Source organism: Athene cunicularia (genome assembly GCF_003259725.1).
Source record: "Athene cunicularia isolate RWA chromosome 1 unlocalized genomic scaffold, athCun1 chr1_part1, whole genome shotgun sequence".
Classification (NCBI taxonomy): Eukaryota; Metazoa; Chordata; class Aves; order Strigiformes; family Strigidae; genus Athene; species Athene cunicularia.
The window spans coordinates 63,868,125-63,893,305 of NW_020799091.1; the positions used below are offsets into that span (position 1 = coordinate 63,868,125).

The 25,181-nt window shown below is 42.3% G+C and overlaps 1 protein-coding gene across 1 annotated transcript; it reads right to left on the reverse strand.

The window, feature by feature from the left end:
• Positions 1 to 1,414: 1,414 nt before the first annotated feature.
• Positions 1,415 to 23,661, reverse strand: ADPRHL1 (ADP-ribosylhydrolase like 1). The gene is made up of 7 exons (XM_026847627.1): positions 23,378 to 23,661; positions 19,406 to 19,570; positions 13,024 to 13,149; positions 10,287 to 10,427; positions 7,095 to 7,222; positions 3,360 to 3,492; positions 1,415 to 2,250 (listed from the first exon to the last, which is right to left on the reverse strand). Exons 1-7 carry the CDS (start codon positions 23,589 to 23,591, stop codon positions 2,093 to 2,095), a joined length of 1,065 nt encoding a protein of 354 aa, XP_026703428.1. The 5' UTR covers positions 23,592 to 23,661; the 3' UTR covers positions 1,415 to 2,092.
• Between the last annotated feature and the right edge of the window lie 1,520 nt (positions 23,662 to 25,181).

Consider the following 25,181-nt stretch of genomic DNA (forward strand, 5'->3'; position numbering starts at 1 on the left):
AACCACTTTTTAAATGAGATTTTCTTATTTGTCTCTGAAACAAAACTTGGTCCTCCTCAGCCTGGATAGAAGGTAAAGTGGGAACAGTTACGAATGCTCTTCATTGTTTTTGTGATCCCTTTCTCTAGAGAAAAAGGAAAAGACAAAGTACTAGAGTAAATCTTACCTTACGCAGGATATGTTCTTCTCTCTTCTCTATTGCCAAATTTATTACAGGTATGCTAGAAGCATCCTAAACTAGAATGAATATTTTTAGAAAGTCTTGGTACTCTTTTAAATCAGAAGCTACTGACAGAAATGCTCCCTTTGGTTTAACGTATCTCCAAAGCAAACAAGAAAGCATCTTGCAAAGCTAGCAAGAGAAAACATGCTAAAACAACAGTGTGTGAAGTAGCTCATAGTACAGAAGACATTTTCATACGGATATTGTCATGCAGGCTGCTATTCATAACAGCATGGATCACCTGCTCCTCTTTCCACCACATAACATCACAGTGATGATTCCAGCAATTGCTTACATGGAAAAAGGGGTAGGAAAGTACTTATGTATTTTTAGCGATCTTTTTAAAACGCAGTTCAGCAGCTGGAGAACGACAGGAGAAACCAACACCATGTAGGCACTCATGGTGAAGATTAGAAAGTGCCACGTAGACCTCAGTTTCTGAACTTCTGAGGTAAAACACAAGGTTAAGCACCAGGAACAAATTCTGTGCCCACTTCTTCTGTGTCATTTCATTGAGGATTCCAGATTCATGCCTGTGCTGCTGTGAAGGAGCAATCTCCTTCACCAGGGTCTACTGTTTACTTTTTTCTTCTATGTGCAACTTTTAATGAAATCATAGTTTGTGGTTTTCTTGAAGAATAAAAATAAAAAAATAAAAAAGAAAAAGAAAAGGAAAAAGAAAAAGAAAAAGAAAAAGAAAAAGATAAAGAAAAAGAAAAAGAAAAAGAAAAAGAAAAAGAAAAAGAAAAAGAAAAAGAAAAAGAAAAAGAAAAAGAAAAAGAAAAAGAAAAAGAAAAAGAAAAAGAAAAAGAAAAAGAAAAAGAAAAAGAAAAAGAAAAAAGTTGGAGAGGTGAGGTGAGGCGAGGTGAGGCAACATGAGGCAAGCAAGGAAAGGGGAAAAAGAAAAAAGGGAATAAAAGGAAAAGAAAAAAAGGAAAAAAAGGAAATAGGAAAAGGGGAAAAGGTAAAGCAGTTGTAACTGTTTTCTTCCTAGGGTTTTTGTGGTGCTCAGACTTGTGAATTATATCACAGCCTGACTGCTGACCTATTACAACTGCTTGAAGACCTCAGCCAAAAATTCTGATACTGATACAGCAACATATAACCTGCTCAATCTAAAAATAAAGAATGATGCTTAGAAAACAGAGTAAGATCAATTTATTTACAAATATTTCAGAAAGTTATATTTTAAAAAAACTTTTGTTCTGAAGATTTAAGAAGAATAAAAATGTAATTCAGAAATTTGAGACACACTGATGCTTTGCTGTTCCTTGGGGGTATTTTTAGTGTTGGCTTTTCCTTTTCTGGAAGCTTCTAATGTAACAATACCTTGCACCACAGTGCTGATGCAGGGATCAGTGGTTCATTAAAAGCTAATACGTGAGACATTAGGTTTACAAGTGTCACAGACACATTAGTTTTGAGAACATGGAAGAACACAGTGGTGAAAGGATTGTCAAATATACAGAAAGTATCCCCATAAGTGGGTACTACCATTAGTTTTGCAGGAAAGCATTAGTTCTGAAAATTAATTTCATATGTGTAATTACTGGTCATAGCTGTTTAGGAAGTGGTATTATAGCAAGTTAGACTGAAATCAGTCAAAAGAAGTTTTATTTATTTTTTTCCATTTGAGATTATCTCACTGGTTTAAGCAGCACTCTTTATACTCAGAAATCCCTACATCTGTAAAAAAACCACAAAGACTGTAAATATCTAATCAGTCTTCAATAATTCAGTTATCTTCGCTTGCACACAATCTACATACATCCTTTCAGACTAACTCCCAGCTAATTCCTTTGCTATGAACGACAGTTATCTACAGGGTCTGATATAGTCTTTATAGAAAGAGAAATGGCAGAAACCGCTTTACTTTTCCTCCGTGGATAGTCGGTAAAGATTCTCGCCCAAGTACTCGAGCCTCTCCCTTTGTTCCAGGTCCTGGTACAAGCCTTTGGGGACCTTGCTCAAGCCGTAAACCAAGCCATACAGGCAGCCAGCGATAGACCCGGTAGCTGCACTTTCTCCTGCAGGTTTAAGCACAATTGCAATGGTCTCTTAGTGTCATCTTCACATACACAACCAAAAACTGCGGAGAACAGAGGAGGAAATACTAAGTTGCTAACGGAGCATGGTGGGGACATGCTGGGCCAGTCCCAAAGGCTTGCACCACCCCATGTCCTGTCTTCAACAGTGCAGGTGAGGATGCCTAGGGAAGAAAGTGATGCCAAGGCAAGCACGTGGTGATGCCTCTGCGGCAGGCGCTCTTGCACCAGGAGCTTACTTGATTTGGGGAAAATCCACTCCGACACAACAGCTCTTGCAAGCAGCTAGCCATCATTAGGAAAAAAGGAGGGTAAAGTAGTTGCATGGGTTCCTGCTACATGGCAAACCTCCTGGACTGGAGCGTGTCCCTTCCTTCCCCACAGCACAGAGTGGCACTGCATGTGCCTTAAAACATCTAGCCACGGTGAGTAGCACTGATGCTCTGTGCAGTGCCTGTGGGGTTGTGCCTGCTGGGGTCTGCAGCAAGGGGCTGTGGGTTCTCACTCCTGCACTGGGGTGAGTGAGCGAGCCAGAGCCTCTGCGAAGGGCCCACACCAGGCAGGAAGGGAGCGGGTGATTCGGGGCTGGGATCCTTCCCCGCTAGCTACACTGGCCCTCTCAAAAGCCCAGCAGGATGCAGCTGCCAGTGAGAGAGTTATCTCTTGCAAAGCTGTAGAAGTAATTAATTGTGTGCCTCTAAATGCTAGATTTTATCTCCCTGGCACTTGATTGGGCACTGTATTATTTTTCTCCCTTACTTGGTTTCATTATGTGCAACTAAAAGGTTGTTTTGCCAAAGCCGCCAGAGCTTTGGTGGGGGAAGATGCCAGCCCTTGACAAAGCTATACTGGATTTACTCCTTGTGTACCTACCAAAACTGTGAGACTTAGACAAAGCATCATTTGAAAAGCACCATGAACTCTCTGTGTGGCAGCTGCCGCTGCAAGAACAGCCTTTAGGGCATAAAACCAGGGGCATAGATATAACAGGCAACATGGCAGGTTGGCCAACAGCGGCAGCCAACAGCCGTGAGGGCTCTAGCCCATCCCTGGTGAGGGAGCCGGGGGCAGGAGGCGTGGGGGACCCTCACCTCCATGGAACATGGAGCGGTTGCAGAGCTCTGTCCAGTCCCCGCCGCAGCCCAGCAGGGCGTCGTAGGCGATCATGGGAGCGTCGTGGCCTCGTCTCCCGCCCCGGCCCTCGGAGCTCCACCTCCTGTATGTCTGCGGGAGAGACCATGGTGTCAGGGCAGGGCACTGGAAATGAGGACATGGAGCATGCAGCGATGACAGGGTGGCTTCTACCCTGGTCGGTGAGAATCATCTTGCAGAGAAAGGGTGGTTGCCTGCACTGCTGCCTGCTGTGTGGGATGAGCCAGCTCAGTGGCAGCTGCCACAGCCTAGGTGATGCCTGAGGTGCAGGTGTAAGCCTGCACCCCAGCTTAATGCACCAAGTTCTTGGCAGGCCAAGAAGCTGGCTTGATTTAAGCAAGCCAAGACTGGCAAAAAGTAGATCAAGATAGATTCCAAGTTCACACTCTGGAAATTCCTTATTATTTAAAACATTAGGGTTGGTAAGGGCTTCCTTTGTCAGTCCTCTTCCTGCCTCTTGGAAATATTCTGAATTCCCCTTGTCACATGTCTGCAAATGTTGCAGTTAGTCAAGTTTTAAGTGGGGGTGTGAAAAAGTTCTGATACCATAATTTCCTTATGGGGTTGATTTGAGATTATGTTAATTTAAGACCTCTGACTTTTTCTTGTCAAGTCTTTTCTCTCCTCTTCTACAAGCATTTCTTGAACAAAAGGGACAATATTTTGCAAATGTAAGAAGCATTTCTTCCCCAGAAGAAGAAAGAATAAAAAAAAATAAATCCAAAAACTTTGTTGTGCAAGGTTTGCAAAGGAAAATCAGATTTTCTCTAGAGGAGATACCTCTGGAACTCACATATTCCTGTCCAAAATCCCCAAATTAACTCAACAATGATGAATTTATGGTAAAAATATACCTTCATTTAAAGGAAATGGGCAGCTTTATTTCCTGAAGTTTAAGTTACATGGTGGTAAATTGAATTGTTGCTGCTTGGCTGGCTCTTGGCTTCTGCAACACATATGAAGGGTTTGCATTTCTATCTATTCACTTTCACCTCAGTCATTACATACTCGGTTGTGGTTTATCTGCACATACATCAAGCAAGGCAGAGTTGGACTACAGCTTCACTGGGGTGCTTTCTTTTTTTTTCTTTTTCTTTTTCTTTTTTTTTTTTTTTTTTTTTTTTTTTTTTTTTTTTTTTTTTTTTTTTTTTTTTTCAATCTAGAGAGTATTTATATCTTTGTGCTACATACAGATTTTCCAGCCTTATTGCTGCAGCTTGAATGCTGGTGGAGCAGTCCTGGCACCATGTAATACTACCAAAGGCAAGAGGTCTAAGTGTGAAGGTGCTATTCTGGGTGCGCAGGTGGGCAGCTCAAGTGTCGCTTCATTTAGCCCTTAAGATCACTGGTGCTCTGCACACATCTGATGTCATCTCTCCCTGCTGAAACAACTTTACATTAGGGATAGTTGTCCTCAGGACCAAGCCTGGGGGGACTTAACTGCACCAAGGAAACGTTTCTCAAACTTTTCAAAAGTGTAGCCTTCTTTCAACTCCTGCACCTCTGTGCAACCCTGCAATGTGGCACCAGCCCAGCTTCCCTAGGTTGGGCGGGCGAGGACCAGTAGCACCGAGTGCATGGACAAGGTGTCAACACGCACTCCTTCTTGCTGAAGGCACTGAGTTGCTGCCAGGCCCTGGAGGTAATCCACAGGTCCCCTCCTTGCTGTAAACCTCTGTGTCAGTATTTACAGCTGCCTCTGACTTCCTCACCCTCCAGGAGCTGACCTGCTGCTGGCTAGCACTCCCTTTCCATTCATTTTGTTTCCCTTTCTGGGTCCTTTCACAGTGCTGGTTTAAGCAACTCCATCTTAAGGGGACAAGCTCCTCAGAGTCTAATTGGCATGGATGACTTTGGTTTGGTTCCCGTCTTGTTTTGTTGCACATGTCCAACACGAGAAAGCGAGCAGGATGACTGATTGGTTTGCAGAAGCAAGGCTGATCCCGACTGCGGTGCAGTTTCTGACTATTCACTGTATATCTAATGTGTTCCAAATGCATATCACTGAAAAATGATTTATCCTACATTGGTCCATCTTGTATTTATGCATTCAAGAAGAGGTAAATTGCCTTTTATCCCCACATTTCTAGTAATCTCCAAATTTAAGCCGTATACCTGCTTATACAGAAAGTGGTCTTTGCTGCTTAACATTTCACAGTATAATTTCTTTTAGAGAGGGAATTGCCTTTGCAATGTACTTGGATCAATCCAAGCTGCATTTGGGGGCCTCACTTTCACAACTCCTGCGGCTGGTGTGTGCTTGCAGAAAGGTGCACCTGGTCAAGCAGGAACATGCATACAGCGGCTTGTTGGAAAGAGTGGTGCTTTTTTAATTGCCTGGAGAAAGGTTATCAGCTATACCTCCAGACACAAGTGGACAGCTGCTCTGGAGGGAGTGCAAGGGAAAACACTCCCAGGAAAAAGGCAGGCAGGATGGTTACCTTATCCTCATTTATTCTTTCCATCACTATAAGCACGCTCGGCTTATAAGCAAATTAAGCCTCTCAACTGCTGTCAGGCCGTGGTTTCTGGCTGGCAGTGAAGTTTGAGGGTCAAGCAATATTTTCCTTTCTTGTGCATGAAAATGACTAACTCAATAGGCCAAACTAGTTTGGCTTGGGCAATGAAGGTAAATTCTGTTTCTGCATTAGGAATTCATGCAGTTCTCTCTTTAAATGATCATGGGAAAATACTGTTGCGCTTAATCCCTCCTAAAGCTCTGCTAAGACTCTGGTAGAACTGGAAGGAACAAAAAACTAATAACAAACTCATGGCACTGAATTAATAAAAATAAATCTGGAAGGAGATCTATTCTTTATGTTTAGAGTGAGTAATTTCTTATTATCCACAGTCAGTCTATCCATTGGCACTTTTCACTGCATAAATGAGCCCCTAAAAATATACAAAGTGAATTCTCAGAATAGAACTGTGCTTTAATAGCCTGGAGAAAAGGATTGATTTATGGGAAAAGGTGTCAAGAACCACATACTTATTGCTTAGCTGCTAAGTGGAGAGCTTTGAGAGGTGCCAGCACGTATCAGAAAGCTGTAAACACTAGGGAAGAAGACAGATTATTTCTCTTGAGTTAAGAAGATATAACCAGAAGTCATGAGGCAAAGAAAAGATCATGTATGCTATAAAATAGTATCCCATGGGACGTGATGAAATACCATCCCTCAAGACACTTAAAACTAGCCTGGGCACAGCCTGCGTTGGCAGAGACTTGCTTGGGATTGCTGTCTTCTGTTCAAAGGATCATAACAAAGTCCAGCTCCTAGTACCCGGGGAGATTTCTGTGGGATTCGGGCCACAGCTCCGTTAGGCTTTAATGAGAGTCCCTGTGAAACATTTGCCTTTTCCACTGTCAAATAGCTGTGGCTGATGTTTTGTACCTGCTCTGGGCATCAACACATCTGACCATTAGGTCTGCCTCTTTGCACTGCTCCCTCCCATTGCAGCAACCCCAGGACCAGTGGCAACTGCTTTTGTATGCTAACACATACCCAAGCCAAGCATGGGAGTTGCTTTTTCCTGTCTTGAAATTTTAGGAAAAAAAAGAGAAGAATTCCTTACTGCTCTGGCACTAGAAACAGTTGAAAATTGCTCGTGTGTCTCTTTGAAAATACCTCTCTCAGTTCCAAGACTTTCTGAGCACTTCCTGAAATTATGATTACCTTTTCTCTCTCCTCTGCATCATAGTTGTCCGGAAAGACAGGTTTATTCTGATTTTCCTCATTGATTTCTCTCTCCTCCAAATAAAACTGCCATTTAGCTTCGAAGTAAAACCAGTGCTCCTGATATTCTGAATGCAAAAGAAATCAGTGATGTAGTATTTCATCTCAGCAACATTTTCAGTTCTACTTTATTAAATCTTAAAGAAAATGACAGTGTTGACTGACCCCAAAAACTATGCATTTTACAGCAATGTACATTAACTAGACATATGTACTAAGTATGCATTTTAATATGGAGTGGAACACCTAAATGGAAACAGGAGATGTGAAAAAAGAAAATATTTTCAGAATCTTATACTATTTTTATGGTATATTAAAATTACATTAAGATTAATCAAGATGAGATTTTTAGAGAACTCACTGAGGAACACTCCAAGGAAAAGATAAGAGTCAAAAAAAAGGGGGGAAAAAAATTCTATGCCAATTTTTGTATTCTTTGCTGTGATTAAAGAATATCTAAAAATGCTTACACAGCCTAATTACAAATTGCCTCCTATGTCAGTTATCAGTTTTTAATCACGTAATTTCTTCAGTATTTCTGTCCTGTTCACACAGTATTTCTGTGTGATCTTTCAGGAAAAGGCAGATAGGAAAGGTCAAAATTTCCATTTGCATATATTATAATATGTATCAAATGTAGTAAAAGGCGTAAATAACACGCATCTGCTATCTTTGCCCGTAGAAATAAGTCCTTTTTAATAACCATCGGTCTTTGTCTTTTTTCTGTCACTTTGGCAAGAGCATCTCTAATCATGCTTAACATTGTCTCTGTAAATAATTTTATTAAATTCAGGGTTTTTTTTCAAGCCAGTGCTCTGGTTCAACCTTTTTATAAAGGCCTAAAAAGGCATGTAAGTCACGCTGACCTGTTAAAATCACACTCACACACCTGTCTGCAGAACTGAGGCCTGAGTGAAACTGTGCCTGGGAAGTTGATGGGGGTAAGGAATTAGAAATCAGTGAGATGGACCAGACGGCTAAATATGCCAAGGCAAAATAGCAATTCAGTATGGGACTATTGGTGTATGGTTTGAAATAAAACCGAGTATTGCCACTTCTTCCCTGGCTCCGTCCTGCTTGGTCACTCAGTTCTGTGCTGCAAGTGGCTGAGGAACATGCACACAACCAAACCATTTATCTGAAGCACATCATCTGACTTTGCTTCTTTTCCTAAAATGCCATACAGGTGACCCTCTTTGTCACTTAAGGTCTTTAAAGAAGTTCAACTCCATGTAAAAAAATCCAAGCTGCCTTGTAAGACCTGATACTTTCACAAGGTTGCCGGTTCCCCAGCCCCACACTGGGATGAGCCTTCAGCCCTATATGCCTGGGAATGCCCAGCTTCCCTTTTCCTGAGTCCATGCCCCAGTTTTGCCAGATTACAAGGAAGCCATTCGTGAGAACTCTAAAAATAGGGGAGTGTTTAGAAAAACAGTGTGAAAGTGCACTCACAGCCATCAGGCCAAGGAGAGCATCTTAAGGGAAAAATAAAGTCACACAAAGAAAATATTGTTGGTAAACTACCAACACTCGCTCCAGCTGGTTATAAGACTGCTTTTAGAAATGCAGGTGACCCAACAAGTTACTTTCTTTGTGTTTTTTTTTCAGATTTCCCCCATGACCATAAACCATGAATGCCTCAAAAATGAGTGTTTTCTATGTAGCACATCAACAAGCAAGGAAGCATGTTTATTCCAATGCACAGCTTCAGAAACAAAGGGATCAAGTTGTTGCAGGAGATTTTTGTTGCATGGATGACGTGTAGCATGCTCAGAAATCCCACACTGCAAGCCCTAGGGAGGCTCTGCCCCATCGATCAAGCCCAGCCTGAGATGACGGTCGGACTATCTGGCAAGTAATCACACCTGAATATCAGAGGGGTATTGAGTTGAACCCTCTGTGACTGAACACTGTGTTTGTTACCCAAGGGGAATATCACAGCTAAAAAAGAGTTTTCTAAAATTGGAGGACTCTGGCAGGATTTCTTTGCAGTGCATCTCGCCAGTCAAGGAGCTTAACTTTAATGCAGGAGACTTTTCCCGCTACCAAAATAGGACAAAGCTCGACAATACAGGCACTAGCCGGAGAGCGTGCCTCAGGAGTCCAACACGCATACCTCCACGCCAAGGGGTCCTGCTCGGGTGGAGTGACAGGGACCTGCTGCAAAGCCACTAAGAGAGGAGCTCGCTCACACTAATCCTGCACCTGCTTCTCATAGGTCTCAGCTAAAAAAATCCTGGTGCGCAATGAGGCATAGATGAAAATGTGGGGTCTTTCAGAAAAGCTCCCTAGTGCTCCTTTCAGATTCTAAAGCAGCAGCTTTTCTTCTGGGTAAATGTTCATTTCTGAGTGCTCTTGAGAAAAGATTTCCACTGAATTCAACCTTTTTTGACAGCTGTGCCTTGAGGTTATCAAGAAACCCTCTTTCCTCAATGTTTTAATGTAAAGGTACTCATCTGTCTGTATCAGGTCTCACCATTACAAACACACCACTCCCTAGCAAGAGGGAACCAAAATACCTTTGCCCTGAAGATCACACTTATTAGTAAAGTAGCAATATCAAATTCAGTAGTTGTGTTAAGTTTAGTTGTTTTAAAACAAGGATACAACAAGTTGTATCTTAAATATATGTTCAGAAAAGCAACAAGTCAAGTCTGAATTTGTGGTCAATAACAAACTCTTGGTCAGGAGGCATCTGCAGGTGAGCTTTTCCTGGGAAAATGAGGAATGTCAGTCAGTTTTCTCATTGAAAATATTGGACTGTGCTAATTGATGGGAGCTAAATAATTCATATCTCAGCAGTCAGTTTGCCTAATAATCTGCAAAATATAATTTTCTCCCTACCCCTCTGTCCAGCAATCTTCGAAGACTTCCTAAAAATGAAACTGTGCTGTAGGGCATTATCCCTGTTATTTCTCTTCATATTTTTGCCACCAATATTTCTCTTCATATTTTTGTGGCACCACCTACCAAGATCTTTCAGTCTGAGCAGAGGAAGCAGGAGGACAGCCTGTGGAGGTGGGAGCAGGGGAAAAGCAGCAAAATGGGGAGACTGGAGAGTGACGTTTCTTCAGTGTCTTTCTAGCCAAACCCAGATTTAAGAAAATAACTCTTTTGATTCAGATACGTTACCTGCCATGTGACGAATCGTCTTCTTGCAGTATTCTTCAGCCATTGGCACAACCTTCATCATCTCTCTTCCCCACTGCACAAGGGGTTTCCCTTGTATTGCGTACGCCACAAAGAGAGCTGTACATAGGGACCCTAGAAAGCCTGGAATTCATAGATAACAATGATTACCAATGTGCAGTCTGTGCTTGTACCATCCTTGTCTTGTCTCTCGTAAAATCATTAGTGGAATGTCTCATGGCTGTTGGGTAGATTAACAAATGTACATAACCTATCTCTGCCTGTTTACCCGCTGACTCATGTCATGTTTAAATTCTTGGCTAACGCATGGTACCCATTGGTTTACAATTTATTTTACCTAGAGGGGAGCTTCTGGTCTCAGTGGTGTAACATGACAGAAATTGAGGTAGGGGTCAAAAATAAACATCGTCCACTAATGTGATACTGAAAATCGTCTAATTGAAGTCACATGAAATAATTGACTTGAGCAAAGTGATTCAATTACAGGCTGTATCACCTTGCTTACAGAATCATCCAGGCCAAGGGCTGTGGTTGTTAGATCTAAGATTATTTCTGGCTCATTTTATTCTATGGGGAAAAATCCATGTCTTGCTTGGACAATTGCTTCTTTCCTCTAAGGGGACATGGACTTGTCCAAGTAAGACATGCTGTCTGACTGCCTAGCTAGGTTTTCCACTTTGGATACAAATATACTTAAGATGAACTTTCCGCTGATGGACACTCAACACTTCCATGACATCAGTAACAGAGAGGCTCGTTCCTTCTATTTGCTTGTGGCCTTGGCATTCTGTCAAAGGCAACAAAGCCAACCCAGTGCAATGGGTAAAGGAAAATTAAGAAAACAACTCAGTCATTTAGGTAAGCCCCAGGTGAGCGAAGTATTGATGTGTGTGCTTCTCTTGGTGCATGGGTTCCAAAGTTTTCGCTCACGCATAGAACTAAGTATGAACTCCATGTGTTTTGCTGAAGGTAAAACCAAATTATTTTAGGAGATTACAAGCCCATATGAGACAACTACTCATGCTCTCTGCCGTAAGACCTGCAATACCGTGCCAGGCTAAAGGCACTTCTAACCCAGGATCCAATAAATGCTTTCAGAAAGAATAAAAAAATAGGTAGAGATAGCTCAAAGGGTCTCACTCTGATAGACAACATCTAATCCAACTTCCATAAAGATCCTTGAGTGTCACATTCAGGGTGAGGGTGGCAGCAGATGTTTAGAGGGTGAGGCTAGTAGGGGGCAGCAGGTGGTGAAGAGGGTGGTGGAGGCTGCAAAGGGTCCAGAAGGTTTTAAGGGGGGCTGGCAGTCTCTTCCTTACTGCTTTCCAGGTAAAACTCTCTCCCCCTGCTGCTATTGCCCTGCTTCCCCTTCTCCTGGCAGCCTTCACATAGCCTCCTGCCCCTCACCAGGGAAGAAAGCAAGCCCCAGCTGAGGTTTCTGGCTCTGCAAAAAATGCAAATACAGAGTGAGCCTAATTGGCTTGTCTTCTCCACTCCCCAGAGCTTTTGGACTAGCTTAGGGGCAATTTTAATTAGTCAGCTTGATTGCTTTTAATAGCGACAGCCCTTCTCCTCCGCTTGCTTGATCCCTTTTGAACCCAGGCGTATCTGTGCACTTTGCAGCTGCCTGTAGCAGCGAGATCTGCAACTTAACTATGCACGACACAGGGAAGTATTTCCTTTGTTTCAGTCCTGACTGACACGTCAATTGGGTTTTCCCTGTCTTTGAGTTATGAGAATCACAACTGACATTTCTCTGGCACCTTTCAGGATGGTAGTGAGGTCCGTGGTGGCCCTTTCACCCTTCTCCTCCCTGCCGTGCCACTTGTCACTTTTCCCAGTTGAAAACTCCTTCTGGATATAATTTCTCCTTGTATGGAAGGCGCCTGACAACTTGGATGCTCCTTGCTGCCATTTTCTGGCTCTAGTGAGTCGTTTCTGAGGTGGGAGACCAAGAACAGCAAGCAGTCTTATTGCTGTTAATGCACCAGGGACTTGATATATTGGCTTAATGAGATTTTCTGCTTTGCTTTGAATCCTTTTCCTCTAATTTTATGCCATCCTGATGGCTTTTCTGACTGCTTCAGAGCACTGAGCATGTTGAACATGTCATCATTCATTATGGTTTTATTTATTGCTGTTTAAAGCAGGCAGAATGAATACACACTTACCTACCATAAAATTATCAGAATGGCAGACTTGAATATTCAAAACAAGAAATCAGCTTATTTATGTTTTGTTCAGAGAATGTGTCAGATTGTGTCCTAAAATACGTGGAGGTAGATTTTTTGGTTTTCTGCCTTTACCTACAGTGATTGAATATGACAAAACCTGTCAAGAGAAAAATGTTTTTGTCTTCTGAACCATAAACTTGCATGATAACAGCAAGTCATCTGGATGTACATGAATCCTAAAATTTGATCAGAACAAGAGACATGAATATGCTTTGGACAAGAGAGATTGTGTTTTGTTATTGGGATTTTAGGAGGGAAAAATCCCAGCCTGACATTGCTGTTTTCATAATATTCAAGAAAGTATATAAACCTATGTAAGTAATATATGCATGTAAATACTATCCAAGCAGAATTCAAACTAAGGCCTTGGAGACTGCAAAGTAGAAGCAGTTTAACCAGGTGAATTCACAGAAGCTGCATTAGTCCCACAAGAATGAAAAGCAGCGTTAGGGACTTCAGCACACCGATACATCAGCGGACATTACCTGTAGGATGGTTATGAGTCATTCGTCCGCATTCAATGCTCACTTCAATAAGTGAATCCAGCCTTTCCGGCTTCCAGTATCGCATCCCTAAACACATGGCTTTTGTGGATGCTCCAAATCCAGAACCTAAAGTAAAAAGATGATGTCAAGCATTTAAAAAGGAGACTAATGATACACAAGTATGTTGCTAAAATGTGAAACAAGCATATTTCATTAATTCAGCTCATGTGTGGGAACTCCTCAAGGAATGGGAAATTAGCACGCAAAGTGAGTTACAAGTTTTGAAAGTTTATTGCAAGGAATTTTGTTTCTACACAGTCATTCTGGTTTTACAGGTATTTTCCAATATTTTCAAGTGCTATGAAGAGCACAGCGCATTCAGAAAGCAGTGTGCTCTCTTGTTCACAGGATTTGTTTGATTCAAACTCTCACGACATATTTACTCATTCTTGGTTGACCCCACTGTTTTGCTCACTCCAGATGCCAGCACTAGAAACAGAAGTTTGAGAAACAGATACACTTTTACTACACCCATACTTTAGTAGTGTTCATGCTGAATGCACATGATTAAAACACTTTATATGAGTATCACAGTCGATCTTACAATTTTAATGAATGTTTCATCCTAGAGAGCCCTGCAGGTAGTTCACAAAACAGTTTCTGTAACAACAAAAATAATGTGTCCAAAAGCAAACTAAATGCTATGGAGCCGAATTGTCCAAAGTTAGGCGATGATGTCAGAACTGAGGTTTCCTGTGCAACCTGAGAATAATGTTTGCGTGCATGCTCATCACGCTACAGCCTGCACTTACTGAGTGCAGTCTTGGGAATTTCTGCCTTGTGCAGCACAGAGATTATTTATTGAATAGTTAATTCAGAATTTCTTTTAATCCTCAATTGAATGCATGATCCCAGGTGTTCAACTTTTCAACACTTCATTGAATGGGGAGTTAAATTTACTAACGAGGTTTTCTGCAGTAGTTATCACAACAATATCAGGATCCCACAGAAGTTTTAATGAGCTTATCTTCAGAAGGCACCAGTGAGGTGATTATCTCCTCTTTGCAGCTGGTGAGCCAATGCCCAAAAAAGCATTAACTCATTGCAGGCACCCACCCTGGGATGGATAGGGTTTGATTTTTCGAAGTAAGTGGCATTTTTCAGCACTGCCTTTGCTCATTCACACTTCTGAGTGACCTTGGGTATAGCTGAGAGCAATCAGCATTTTTCTACTTGGTCCCTCGAAGATAAGGGCCATATTTATGCCACCTAATTTTAGCCTCTGTGGAAATTGCATTAGGAGCATAGTCTCCCTGTTTTTCCCAGATAGGCAGTGTGGAGAAAGGCTCTATCACCATGAGCTGGTAAAATAGCGTAGTGGGAGCAATCCATGGACTGGAGTGAATTGAAGCAGCAGATACCAGCGTCAGGGCTTTCAGGCACCTTTCTTGAGAAGATCCCTCAGCTGCTCCCCTGAGCTGTGCCTGCTGTGGATGCAGAGCACCAGGGACTCTCTTGAAACACTGCTTGCCATTTAGCGTCATCCCAAGTGGCTCCAGCTTAGGTGTCCTAAGATAATGAGTGTGATAAAAGTGTGGTGGTGGGGGTGGCAGGAAGATTTACTTCAAGCCAAAATGAAGCCTGAGCCAAACTAACATAAGACACTCATTGGCATCTCCAGGTGCAATCCCAGATCTGATTTTCTCTCTTGAGAGAAGAGTTCTCCCTGGAGAGCAGCTAGCCTGAGAGAGTGCCCTGGTTAGATGATCTAATTAAATTAGAGGAAGACATTTCTTCCCTTCCTTCTCAGAGTCTGATGTACAAATTTTGCTTGCAATAACTCTTCAAAAGAAGGCCAAACACCTGATAAACGTGACATGAAAGGCTTTGCAAAATACCATTTTATTCCCCGCAAGATCAGAGCTTGCTTCCTCATCCCTTGTTAGCCTTCCTAATAACAGTGAAAGGGGCCCTCTCCAGAACACCTTTGGCCACTGGTCCTGATGAAGAGGCTGGATACTTGTCCTGCAAATGGTGTGTTTTCTCCTGTACCTCATGTGCTGCAGCTGCAGTGTCTGGTTATTAAGGAGCCAGTAGCAGATAAAACTGTCTGCATATCCCACAAATCACAGAGAAACCACAAGGCAGAGTCAGGAAAGAAATCCAGTCTTCCAGAGCTCCAGTCAGGTTAAATGAGAGAACATAATCTTCTGCTTGCAGGACCAAACTCTTCATTAAACACTCTGCTGCCACAGAGCATCAGATAAGAGTCTTCTTCATTACATAGTCTTGGTTTCTCTAAAGGACACAGTCCATGCTGGTTATCCAGAGGGAAGGGTGTTGTGCTACACAGAGCTACTAATTAAGTAACATTTCTTAGTATATCCAAAGTGGAGGATGCACTACAGTAATCTGACTGCTGGTCTGAAGGATCTTGTCTTTGCAACTTCATTGTGTTCCTCCAGTCTAGGAAGTTATATTAAAATCTTCTGCAGAATTAGACAAGAAAACTCAGTAACAAAAAGTTCCATCACATGGAATAGTATTAAGCCTAGACAGAGCTTCAGGTGATTAGCAGCTGTCAGCTCCCATCTCTCAGTGTCTACTATTTGAATCAATGAAGCAAGGGACAGTGAGACTAGGCCAAGCAACAGGTGAGACGTGTAAGAACGTGAGGACTGTCTTCCATGATCAGACCAAAGGTTGACCTAATTTGTCATGTCTGACAGTGGCTGATGGAAATAATAGTTAAGAAAGAGTAAAAAGCACCATGACACTACCCCTTTGTGCTCACTAAACTGAGGACAATTTGTCTCCCTGATCCAGGAGGCAGCTGGCTATTCTTCTTTCTGCTTAATAACTGTGGAAGGATTTCCCTTGGGTGAATTTACCCAGCTCTTTTTTGAATTCACATGAACTGTAGCATCTGCAAACTGATGCTGTAAAATAGTTGTGGAGTTTAGTTGGGTGTTGTGTGAAGAAGTCATTTTTTCTTGCTTTGAACTCATAACCTGCCAGTTTCATTTTGAGCCTCTGCTGGAGGAGACAGTGAGTTCTCTTTGTCCCTGTTCATGTTCTCCAAGTTATTTATGACTTTACAGTTCTCTATCGTACTGTGTTAGACATTACAGCCTGCGGAAGCTGTTTTTTACTAATCCAACCTTCCTTCCTCATATTTATCTAGTTCTCTTACATCCTTTTGGGAGGAGGGAAGGACCAGATCACATAGAGTAATCAAGAAACAGCAGATATGAATTTATACAGTGGTGCGAACATGTTTGGTGTTTTGTTGTCTTTTCCTTTCCCAGTCATTTCTAATCATCTATTTGCTTTCTGGCTCTTACTGAGTGCTGAAGTGGCATTCTGCAGAACTACTATAGCACCACTATCCCTTCCCTGAATGGTAACTGAATCAGCATCTGCAACTATGTATATAAAATTAGGATTCCTCCCCTGCCCCTACCCACATACGACTTTTCACTTGTCTGCATTGCATTTGGTTCTGCTACTGTGCTGCACGGTTATTCATCATTGTGAGCATCTTCCACAAGTCTGCATCATATTTGCTGACCCCACTATGCATTTGTATTTCCAGACAGTTTGTGGATATGTTGAACAACAGAGTTCCAACACAGACACCTCCTTCTCTACAGAGAAGACAGACCACAATCTCCTGTTCTTCATTTATTGCCTTTTAACCAACTGCCTATCCTCAGAAGAACCTCTCCACCATCCTGTAGCAACTTAGTGCCTCATGAATTAGTGCCTTTGGTGAGGCACCTTGCTGAGAGTCTTTTGGAAATCCTAACAGACCATCTTCACAGGGTCTCCTTTTTCCTCCTGTTTCATGGCTACTTCATGAGCTTTCTGATAGAATTCCAAGGTATGAGTTCTTGTCACAAAAGCTGTGTTGGCACCTTCTTATTACATGATTTTCATTCATACACTACCTTATCCTCTTTTAGCATGTAATACCCAAGTGTGCCTTTCTTCACTCTACATCTGTAGAATAACAAAAATCAGCTTAATGGCTGCTAAGCCCTGAAGAAGATGTGTCTTTTGTGACTACAGACGATTCTGCATGAGAATTTAGGGCCTGGTACCTTTATCTCCTCTCCCTCTGCAGCTGATCCTTCTCTTCATTTTTGTTCCTCAACTTTCTGCATTTAACTTACACTTTTTTCCTCATGCTACTCTAACAACACTCTAAGGCACTGTTCTCAAGTGCTACTAGGAAGTCCAGCAGCTGCTCTAGTAGCTGGAAATAAAGACCTGCTTGGATGCCTCAGCCTCAGCCTGAAACACACACGATACAGGTAGAGCCAAACTGCCACGTGACTGTCCTTTTGCAGTGGCTCCGAAGGCACATCTCTGGCTCAAGGGGCACCACCTTACTCAGATTTTGATTCCAGCTCTCAAACATCAATGATTATTTTCTGAACAATCTGAGGTTTTGGCCGTGGAACAAAACATTTTTACCATGTCTCAGAAACAGCAGACTTGTCTGCCTCAAAACTTTAAAAAAATGTTAACAGACAAACAAAGACAAACACTCAGTAGTGAAATTTGTAGCCTTGAGCTTGTCAATCTCAGAAATTGAAAACAAACAAAATGGAAGGTGTTAGACTGCCTTTGACAGGTCTTCTAGTGGTTACAGGAATCTCACCAGCCTTTAACATAATCCAGGTACCTCTGCAATGAGTGTGGCAATGAGCATGACATGAGGTGGCAAAAAAGAGAGACACAGGGCAGTTTGTTTTAAGAACTGTATGCTGACTACACCCACAGGAATTTGAGCAGAGGAACATTATATAAGCAATGCAAAATTACCTAAGCTAAGACTTCACTGGTCCATGAAGGCTGGCACATGAATTGTTGCTAGAAGTGAGATAAGACAGAATGACCACAGGAAAACAGCATTTTGGTTCCAACCCATCCAAGATATCACCCAAATGCTAGACATTTCATGCCTGTGGAATGTTTTTGCCTCGAGAAGAAATTTGTGAAAATTCAATTAAAAAGTTAATTATGTCCATAGTAGTATCAAGTCCCATGGTAGGCTGAACATCTCCACGTCAGGTCCCTGATTCTTTCGCTCTCAGGGTGAAAAAAAGGCTTATTGAGATGTTCAGTGTGGTATTTGTCAGACCAGATGGTGAAGGTGGGCTTTAGCTGTCAGGTCTTAAGGCATGAATTTATTTTAGATCCTTCCAGCCCAGTGTACCCAAAAGCAAATAGTTCATCACGGAAAGCTGGGAAGGCTAGAAGAAGAGATGTAGCTCCAACATGGCAATGGGCCAGGGAATAGCCATGCTCCACTGCTGGAGGTGTTGAGAGCTGCTCAGGGCCAGCAGCAGCTCCCACAATTATTTTGACCAAATTTTACTCACTGTCAATCAGAAAACATATGACAGCTGTCAAAGGGGCGCTTTCTCAGATGTTCTTGGTTAATAGCAGGGTGGGCAGAATACATGGGGAGGGGATCCTTTTCCCCCCAGCAGCTGTAGTGAGGAGCAGAGGCATAGTGAGGGATGCTTTTTGTCAGAGAAAACTGACCGCAGAGACCCAGAAATAGCCATGGCATTGTGCCATCAGGTCTTTGCCATGATGTTGTATCAATATGCAATGCTGCTGAGCAGCACCGATATGTACTGTGGTGGTAAAGCATCACACCGACACAGCACAACATCTGTGTGAGCTGCCATTCTGATGATGTGGCATCTCTACAGGCTTTCAAGGTTAGTTGCACCATATGGGTATATGCATATATGTGTGCACACAGCTGCAGGCATGTTATTTGTCTTGAAGTAAAAATTTAATTAATCATCAAATGAAAAGTTCATAAACAGAAAGAAAGAGAGGGTCATGGGTAGGGAAACAAGGCTAGGAATATTAGGAATTACTAGCAAAAGAGTCATAGCTGTTAGCAGGGTATCCACCTGGAGAAAAGCCTCTGCTTTCGCTCCAGTGAAGGCATTAGCACTTAGAGCAATTTACAGGTTTGGCTTTTTGTTTCAGAACTGCCATCACTGAAAATATCCAAGACTACAAACATTTAATTAAATGAAAAATGGCAGAAAATATTTCTTAAAATAGCCATTAAACTCAAGGACAAAGATCTGGACCCTGAGGCACAGAGCCAAGAACAAAGTCTCTTTAAATAGATGTTAAAGAGGGAAGGGTTCATTTACAAGAGGACATAGTGCCCTACAGAAAGAATTCCTGGCAGATCTTTTGCCATCCTCAGGCAAACATGGAAACGTTTCAGGGGTAGTAGCCTTTGATGTCAGACGAGAAAAGGGAAACAATTTCCATATAGCCACCAACACTGAAAACATGCATTATTCAAGGAAGCTTCTATAACTAGAAAGCAGTACCATACCCTTTTCATTGAATGGTGTGTGCCAAGCAAGAAGGTAGTTGTCTGGTTTTAATTCTCTGCAGCCTTCGATGGTAGCAGGGTCTGGCCGCCTCCCTGAGAGCTTGTCGATAGCATCCACATAGCGTTTCACCAGCTCCCGGTACAGGTCTTCTAAACACCAGTAATCTGCTCAGAGGGAGGAAGAGAAGGTCGCTTTGTGAAGGCAGAGGAGCAAGAGAGCACTGAAAACAAGCAAGCAAGCTCACTGTGCATTTAAGAAATGTCCCTATTTCCACTTTGAATACACGGAGTCATGTTTCTGGTGCCACTGTCAACACATTTTTACACACCACGAGAACAGAGAGTTTCATCTCTCTGTTACCTTTCCCGGCTTTCCTTTCCACTTTTTTTTTTTTTTTTTTTTTTGGCGCTTTATTTAGACTCTGTGGTGTGAAGTATTTACAGAGGTGTCTAACTGTAAGAGGAGTGTGTTGCTGCCGTGGGGACTGGGTGTGCACATGAAGCCAGCTGTGCCTGGCTCAGCCTGTGCTTTTGCGGTCATTTGCAGACCAGAACGCAATTTAAAAATGAAAGCGTATTTTTAAAGTTACCACATCATTAAAAAGAGATATACATGATTAAATGCAAAAACAAGTTTGAGACCTTGACTTTTAATCTGTATCTTATATTTATTTTGTCTAAAATTTGTATGTCTTTCATGTGGGAATCCCAGCATCTTATATCAGCACAGTAACTAGAACAGCAAGCTTTTATAAAAATGACTGTAAAAATCAGTAAGAGTAGTAAACCCCTGCAGTCTGTAGTATTTCCAGCAGATAAATTTCTTTCTGGAATAAGTTCACTAACAATATCTGTTTATTGGTTATTTTTACCAAGGCCTGCAGTTTTGCCTAAGGAGGAATCTTCCCCCTGTTAAACATGCACTGTTTCTTCAGTATAGCTGCTTCTCTTGACTGCTGTTGCATGTTGCTGGGCTTGAAGAGCCCTTCCCTCAGCTCTTGCCGAGGAAAAGCTTCCACTGGCATCTATTACAGTTGTGTAATCAGTGGGAACTGAGGAGGCCGTTGGGATTTGTCCATTTATATCTTTTCTATGTACTTAGAGAAACCCCATTTAATACTTGGTTTGATGCACAGATTGAATGACACAGCAGGGGAAGTTCTTCTAAAAATATCTTCATTTTCTCAAAGATGGTGATTTCTTGAAATCCACAAAAGAGGTATCATTTAAGAGAAAGTTTGGAGCTCTGTAAGCCAGAGCCACTTGAAAGTACCAGCTGTGCAGACAGGTGAATAGCGAAGCAGGGTAAAACCAAGATTTCCCTCCTTTCACATAAAAAACCCCCACCTTATCAGTTATGCTGGCCATCCCACATACAATCCTAAAGGAACAAGATACTTTCAAGCTGCCAACTCTTTCCAGATTTAGGAATCAGTTGCCAGTTTATCCGGATGGGAGCCAGGAGCAGGTTTTACCATCAGGCAGCTTCTGCAGAAGCCTTGTTTCCAGAGCCAGAGTCCCTGTGGTCCAGCACCTCTGACTTGCCTGAGTCCACCACAGTTCCTGCACCTGGAGCCAGGCTGTTGCCTCAGCCATCAAGTCAATAGGACAGGTTCTTTCTTTAGAAATGAACCCGTATTTTTTTTTAAAACTGTGTTTAAGTCAGAGAGGAAAAGCCTCTCCTCATTGCCAGGATATTCCCTCTGTTTTTGATAATGCAGTTCTCATCCCTCCCTTGCGGGATAGATTCCTGGTGGAAGCAGATGTTCTGTTTATCCTGTATTGTTGGATCGACCTTTCAGTCTGTGCATGTGGTGGATTTGAGGAGCACCAGCTCAGTCTGTAGCAGTGCCTGGAGCCCCTGCTACTTCTGGCTGTGGCCCTCCTGGGATGTCCTCCACACAGCCAGCAAAGTGCTGGCCAAAATCGCCTTCCTGTGTGAGAACTGCCTTTGTCCTTAAAACAAACCTCCACCTCATGCTTGGCTGCTGTGGCAGCATGAGGCTGGGAGCTCTCCTGAGGGCAGTGCCCTGGCAATGTGACTTCATGGCAAGTCTAAGCCCTGGCATGCCCATCCCAGCCTGCAAACGTCCCGTGTGTACTGCAGGTATGCACCCAGGGGATGCTGCCTGCGGCTGGCGGGCAGCCAGCCAGGTGAACGGGACATGCGGTGAGCGGGGCAGTGAGGGACAGGAATATTTTTATTACTTATTCTCCCTCCTTCTCTCTTGGCTGGTGATGTTCCAGACACTCAATATATTCCTTAAAATCTCAGTCTCCATGACAATGAGGGCTCCCCACTGCATGAGGAAGGCAGGTCCCTGGGGCTGGTGGCAGCTGCCTTCAGCCTCACGGATCAATGTTCACCTTCTTCAGCTTCACTCTGTTGACTTGGGTGATTTGGCATGCAGGCTGGGCCGAGCAAGACCAGTGGCTATTTTGGGTTCCTCTTGCCAGGAGGAGACACTGCTGCTAGCAGGAGTGGTTCTGTTCCCTTGTGGGAAGCAGAGAGAAGAACTCATTTATCCCTGTTCACCGATTACTATGAAATGAAGATTTCTTACTAAAATTCCTCACTCCAGATTGTTGCTTTCTCACCAGCCCATAAAAGCACCTTTTGAAAAAAGCTTGTCTGATCAGGCCAATGAGAATATAGGATAAACACAGCTGATGGGAATTATAGCTGAGACGTTTTTCTTTAGAGCCACAGTGCTCCTTCTATATTTAAGAAACAAGATTTATTATTTTAGTGTTAGTCTAACTGGCTTGATTACCCAGAAGTTATGGTTTGAGACAGTTCAATAAGCAAGAAACATTTGATACCTATTTAATCATAGCCTATATTCAGAAATATGTTAGTCATCTTTTTTCTTGCCCTTATCTTTAGTGTATTAGCTACCCCTTAAACCATTGGTTAGCTAATAGCCAAGTATGAAGTATCCAACACACTCTCCAACTGATCTCTATGTGCTAAATTTAGAGCAGATTGGAAGCAGACAGACAAAGTGGTGGAGGAGAAGCACAAGGGAAATTCCATTGACGTGAAGGATACTTAGCTACATTGTGAGCTTCTGCTACTGTTAGTTATCCAGAGTTATGTGTTTTATGAAAAATCAGGAGTATTTTTACAGAGATTAAAAAAATTGATTCAGTTGAAAGAGGCAAAATATTGCTGAATGGTCACTGTCTTCTGGTGTACTTTTGATGATGATCTTGACAGTCTGAGAGCTTTAGTTCCATGGGAAGGTGTCGATACAAATGTTTTTGTATCTTACAAAAGACTATTCCTACCTTAAGAAAAACCAAAAGTTATCTTTCAAACTATTGTGATTTTAGAAGACATATGTTAACCTCCACTATTCAGACAGAATTTATTATACATGTATTATGTTAGGATGTTTTGTGGACTAAAGACACAGAGCTCTCCTTATAAAGCAAATTGTTCTTTTTCTGGCCTTGCAGGTGCAACTCTTTGCCCGAGGGGCAGCAAAGAGGAGACAAGTGATTTTAGCCTGAAAGAGGTATTAAAGTGACTCTACTCCAGCCTGGAGTTCTGGACACAAACATGTTAAAAATGCACTTAGAAGAGCTCTTATCTTTTACAGAAGAATCTTTAGTGGTTATATCATTCCCTGACATATTCCAGCATACAGATAATGTACTTAACAATGATTTTCATTATGCTGGCCATGTGGTATTTTAGTCTTTAAGCTTTAACCAACTGTATAAACCTAGGGAAAATACAGGGAGAGCCCCTCCACACACAAGAAAAGAAAATTCTGCAGTTTGTGTGATGGTTGCAGGATTATGCTCATGGAGAAGACAAGCTAATACCCATTATCATTCACATAAGCAGCATTTCCGACAGGCTTTCTCATGACTTCCCCAGCACTCAGGCTTATTCTAAGCAATGCAGCAGCCCGACAGTTTTGTTCCTCTCCAGACTGCATTCGCTAGTCCCGTCGTACCTACCTGTGATGACAGCCTCTGCTGTAGCCATATGCATGAGAGTGTTGTCACTTACTGGCCACTTGTCGGGAGAGAGCACCAGGTTCTCAAGGCCTCCAATTTCCTTCAGCTCCTGCTGGATTTTTGCACCTAAGGCATTGTTTTCTCGGGAGAAATTGCGATAACCAAGAGCATCCCCTACCCCAGCCAGCACAAGCGCAGCCTTAAATTTATCCATCCCTGACACACTTTCTGCTTTTCTTTTGTCCAAGACAGCCACTGGATCTTGATCTTTCTTTGTTCCTTTGCCTTCGGCTCAGCTCCCCTGACACTTTATATCAGCCATTGTGTCACACCGAGAGCGCACTCTATAAGGCAAGCACTTCCTTTTCTGGCTCTGCAGATGCCATCTCTTGTCTGGGACCCGACGGAGAGGAAATATTTCATAACCCTGGGATTTTGCAGGGGCTTTGTTCAATGAAACTGCAAGAGCAGACCTGCAAAGTGAAGTGCAAAAGCCTCGTTTCTGCAACCCAGCATAAAGCAAGCCAGGAAATCCTTAGCCCTACCCAGCGTAAGTAACTCTACACCCAGAAAAACAGATGCCTCCACAGGGGTGTTTATTTATTTAATAACTTGTAATTAATATATATTCTTGCCCTTTTCTGATGTGCTGGAATCAGCCTTCTTTTCAGTGACCAGCCAGAAGGAAAGCCTGTGGTAAAAGGAGTTTCCAAACTCTGTAAACACTAGAATGAGGGGTCAGGCAGTAAGAAATCTAGTCAAATGCAGACAGCCTCTCCCATTTCTAATAATTATGCCCTATGGTGATATTTTTGTCAACAGTTTTCTTGCTCTGTTCCACCTATTATGAGAATGTCTTGCTAACTCACTGCACCCCTGGACAAACAATGAGGAAAACAGCAACTTCAATCCCATTCCTCTTACCTGTTGGCAAAGAGTGAGTTTTTCCTAAGGCCGAGCTCAGGTGTACCCCACATTTGGAAGGAACCTATTTTGAAGGATATATTTAAATGGCATCCTGTGAGTCTAAGAAAGTTAATGTATGAAGAAGTAGGAGATGGGCTTTATTAATACCATTCTTTCTAACTTCATACTTGTGCAATTAAGTGCTTCATATTATTGCAGTTTTTTCTGTGCTTCTGCCATGCAGTGCAAGAAGGGGCTCTGTAGTCTTGTAGCTTTTTTAATGTATTTTGCCCACAAACACGTCTCTATGTAGGCTTAACATCTTCCTTCAAGGGTTCTGCTGTGACTGACTCAGATTGTCGTTCTGAGTCATCATCCATACTGTCCTAAAGGCTCACAAATTACTACTAGTCTACAGACAGAAATACAAATGTAAATATAAACTTAAGTAGATAAACAGAAACCTTTGACTGGCTTGATTGATTTTCATAAAAGATAGCTGGGGGGCGGTGTCTTTGTTTTTCCTTGATCTTTTTCAGAAAGGAATACTGATTGCTATTTGGAAGGAAAAGGCCAGCAGTGTACAGGATGCATCCTCCAATCAACCAGAGCAATAAGCAGTTTGAATTATTATCACAGACTGAATTATTGACATGTGTAGAAATATCACTGTACTTCACAAGAAACCTTAATACAGTTTCAGAACACAGATAAGCATCGCCATCCCTATTTTACATTACAAGAAATAAGGTGCTGAAGTGGTTAAAGTAGCCTCTGTTAGTACATTCTTGTTTTAAAGGTTAGGACTTGGGTAACAGAAGTATTAAGAAGAGGATGCTGAGAGTGTGTTCATGGCTAGAAAGGAAAAAATGTGCACTGAAAAAGACAAAACAAAAGG

What these genes read in the sequence shown, in the direction of transcription:
- ADPRHL1 (XM_026847627.1), bottom strand. Translation starts at nt 23,591, where the DNA reads ATGGATAAATTTAAGGCTGCGCTTGTGCTGGCTGGGGTAGGGGATGCT. An exon ending in GACGATTCGTCACATGGCAG is followed by an intron (nt 7,223 to 10,286) that starts GTAACGTATCTG and finishes TTTTGCATTCAG; the next exon opens with AATATCAGGAGCACTGGTTT. An exon ending in ATGCAGAGGAGAGAGAAAAG is followed by an intron (nt 3,493 to 7,094) that starts GTAATCATAATT and finishes TCTCTCCCGCAG; the next exon opens with ACATACAGGAGGTGGAGCTC.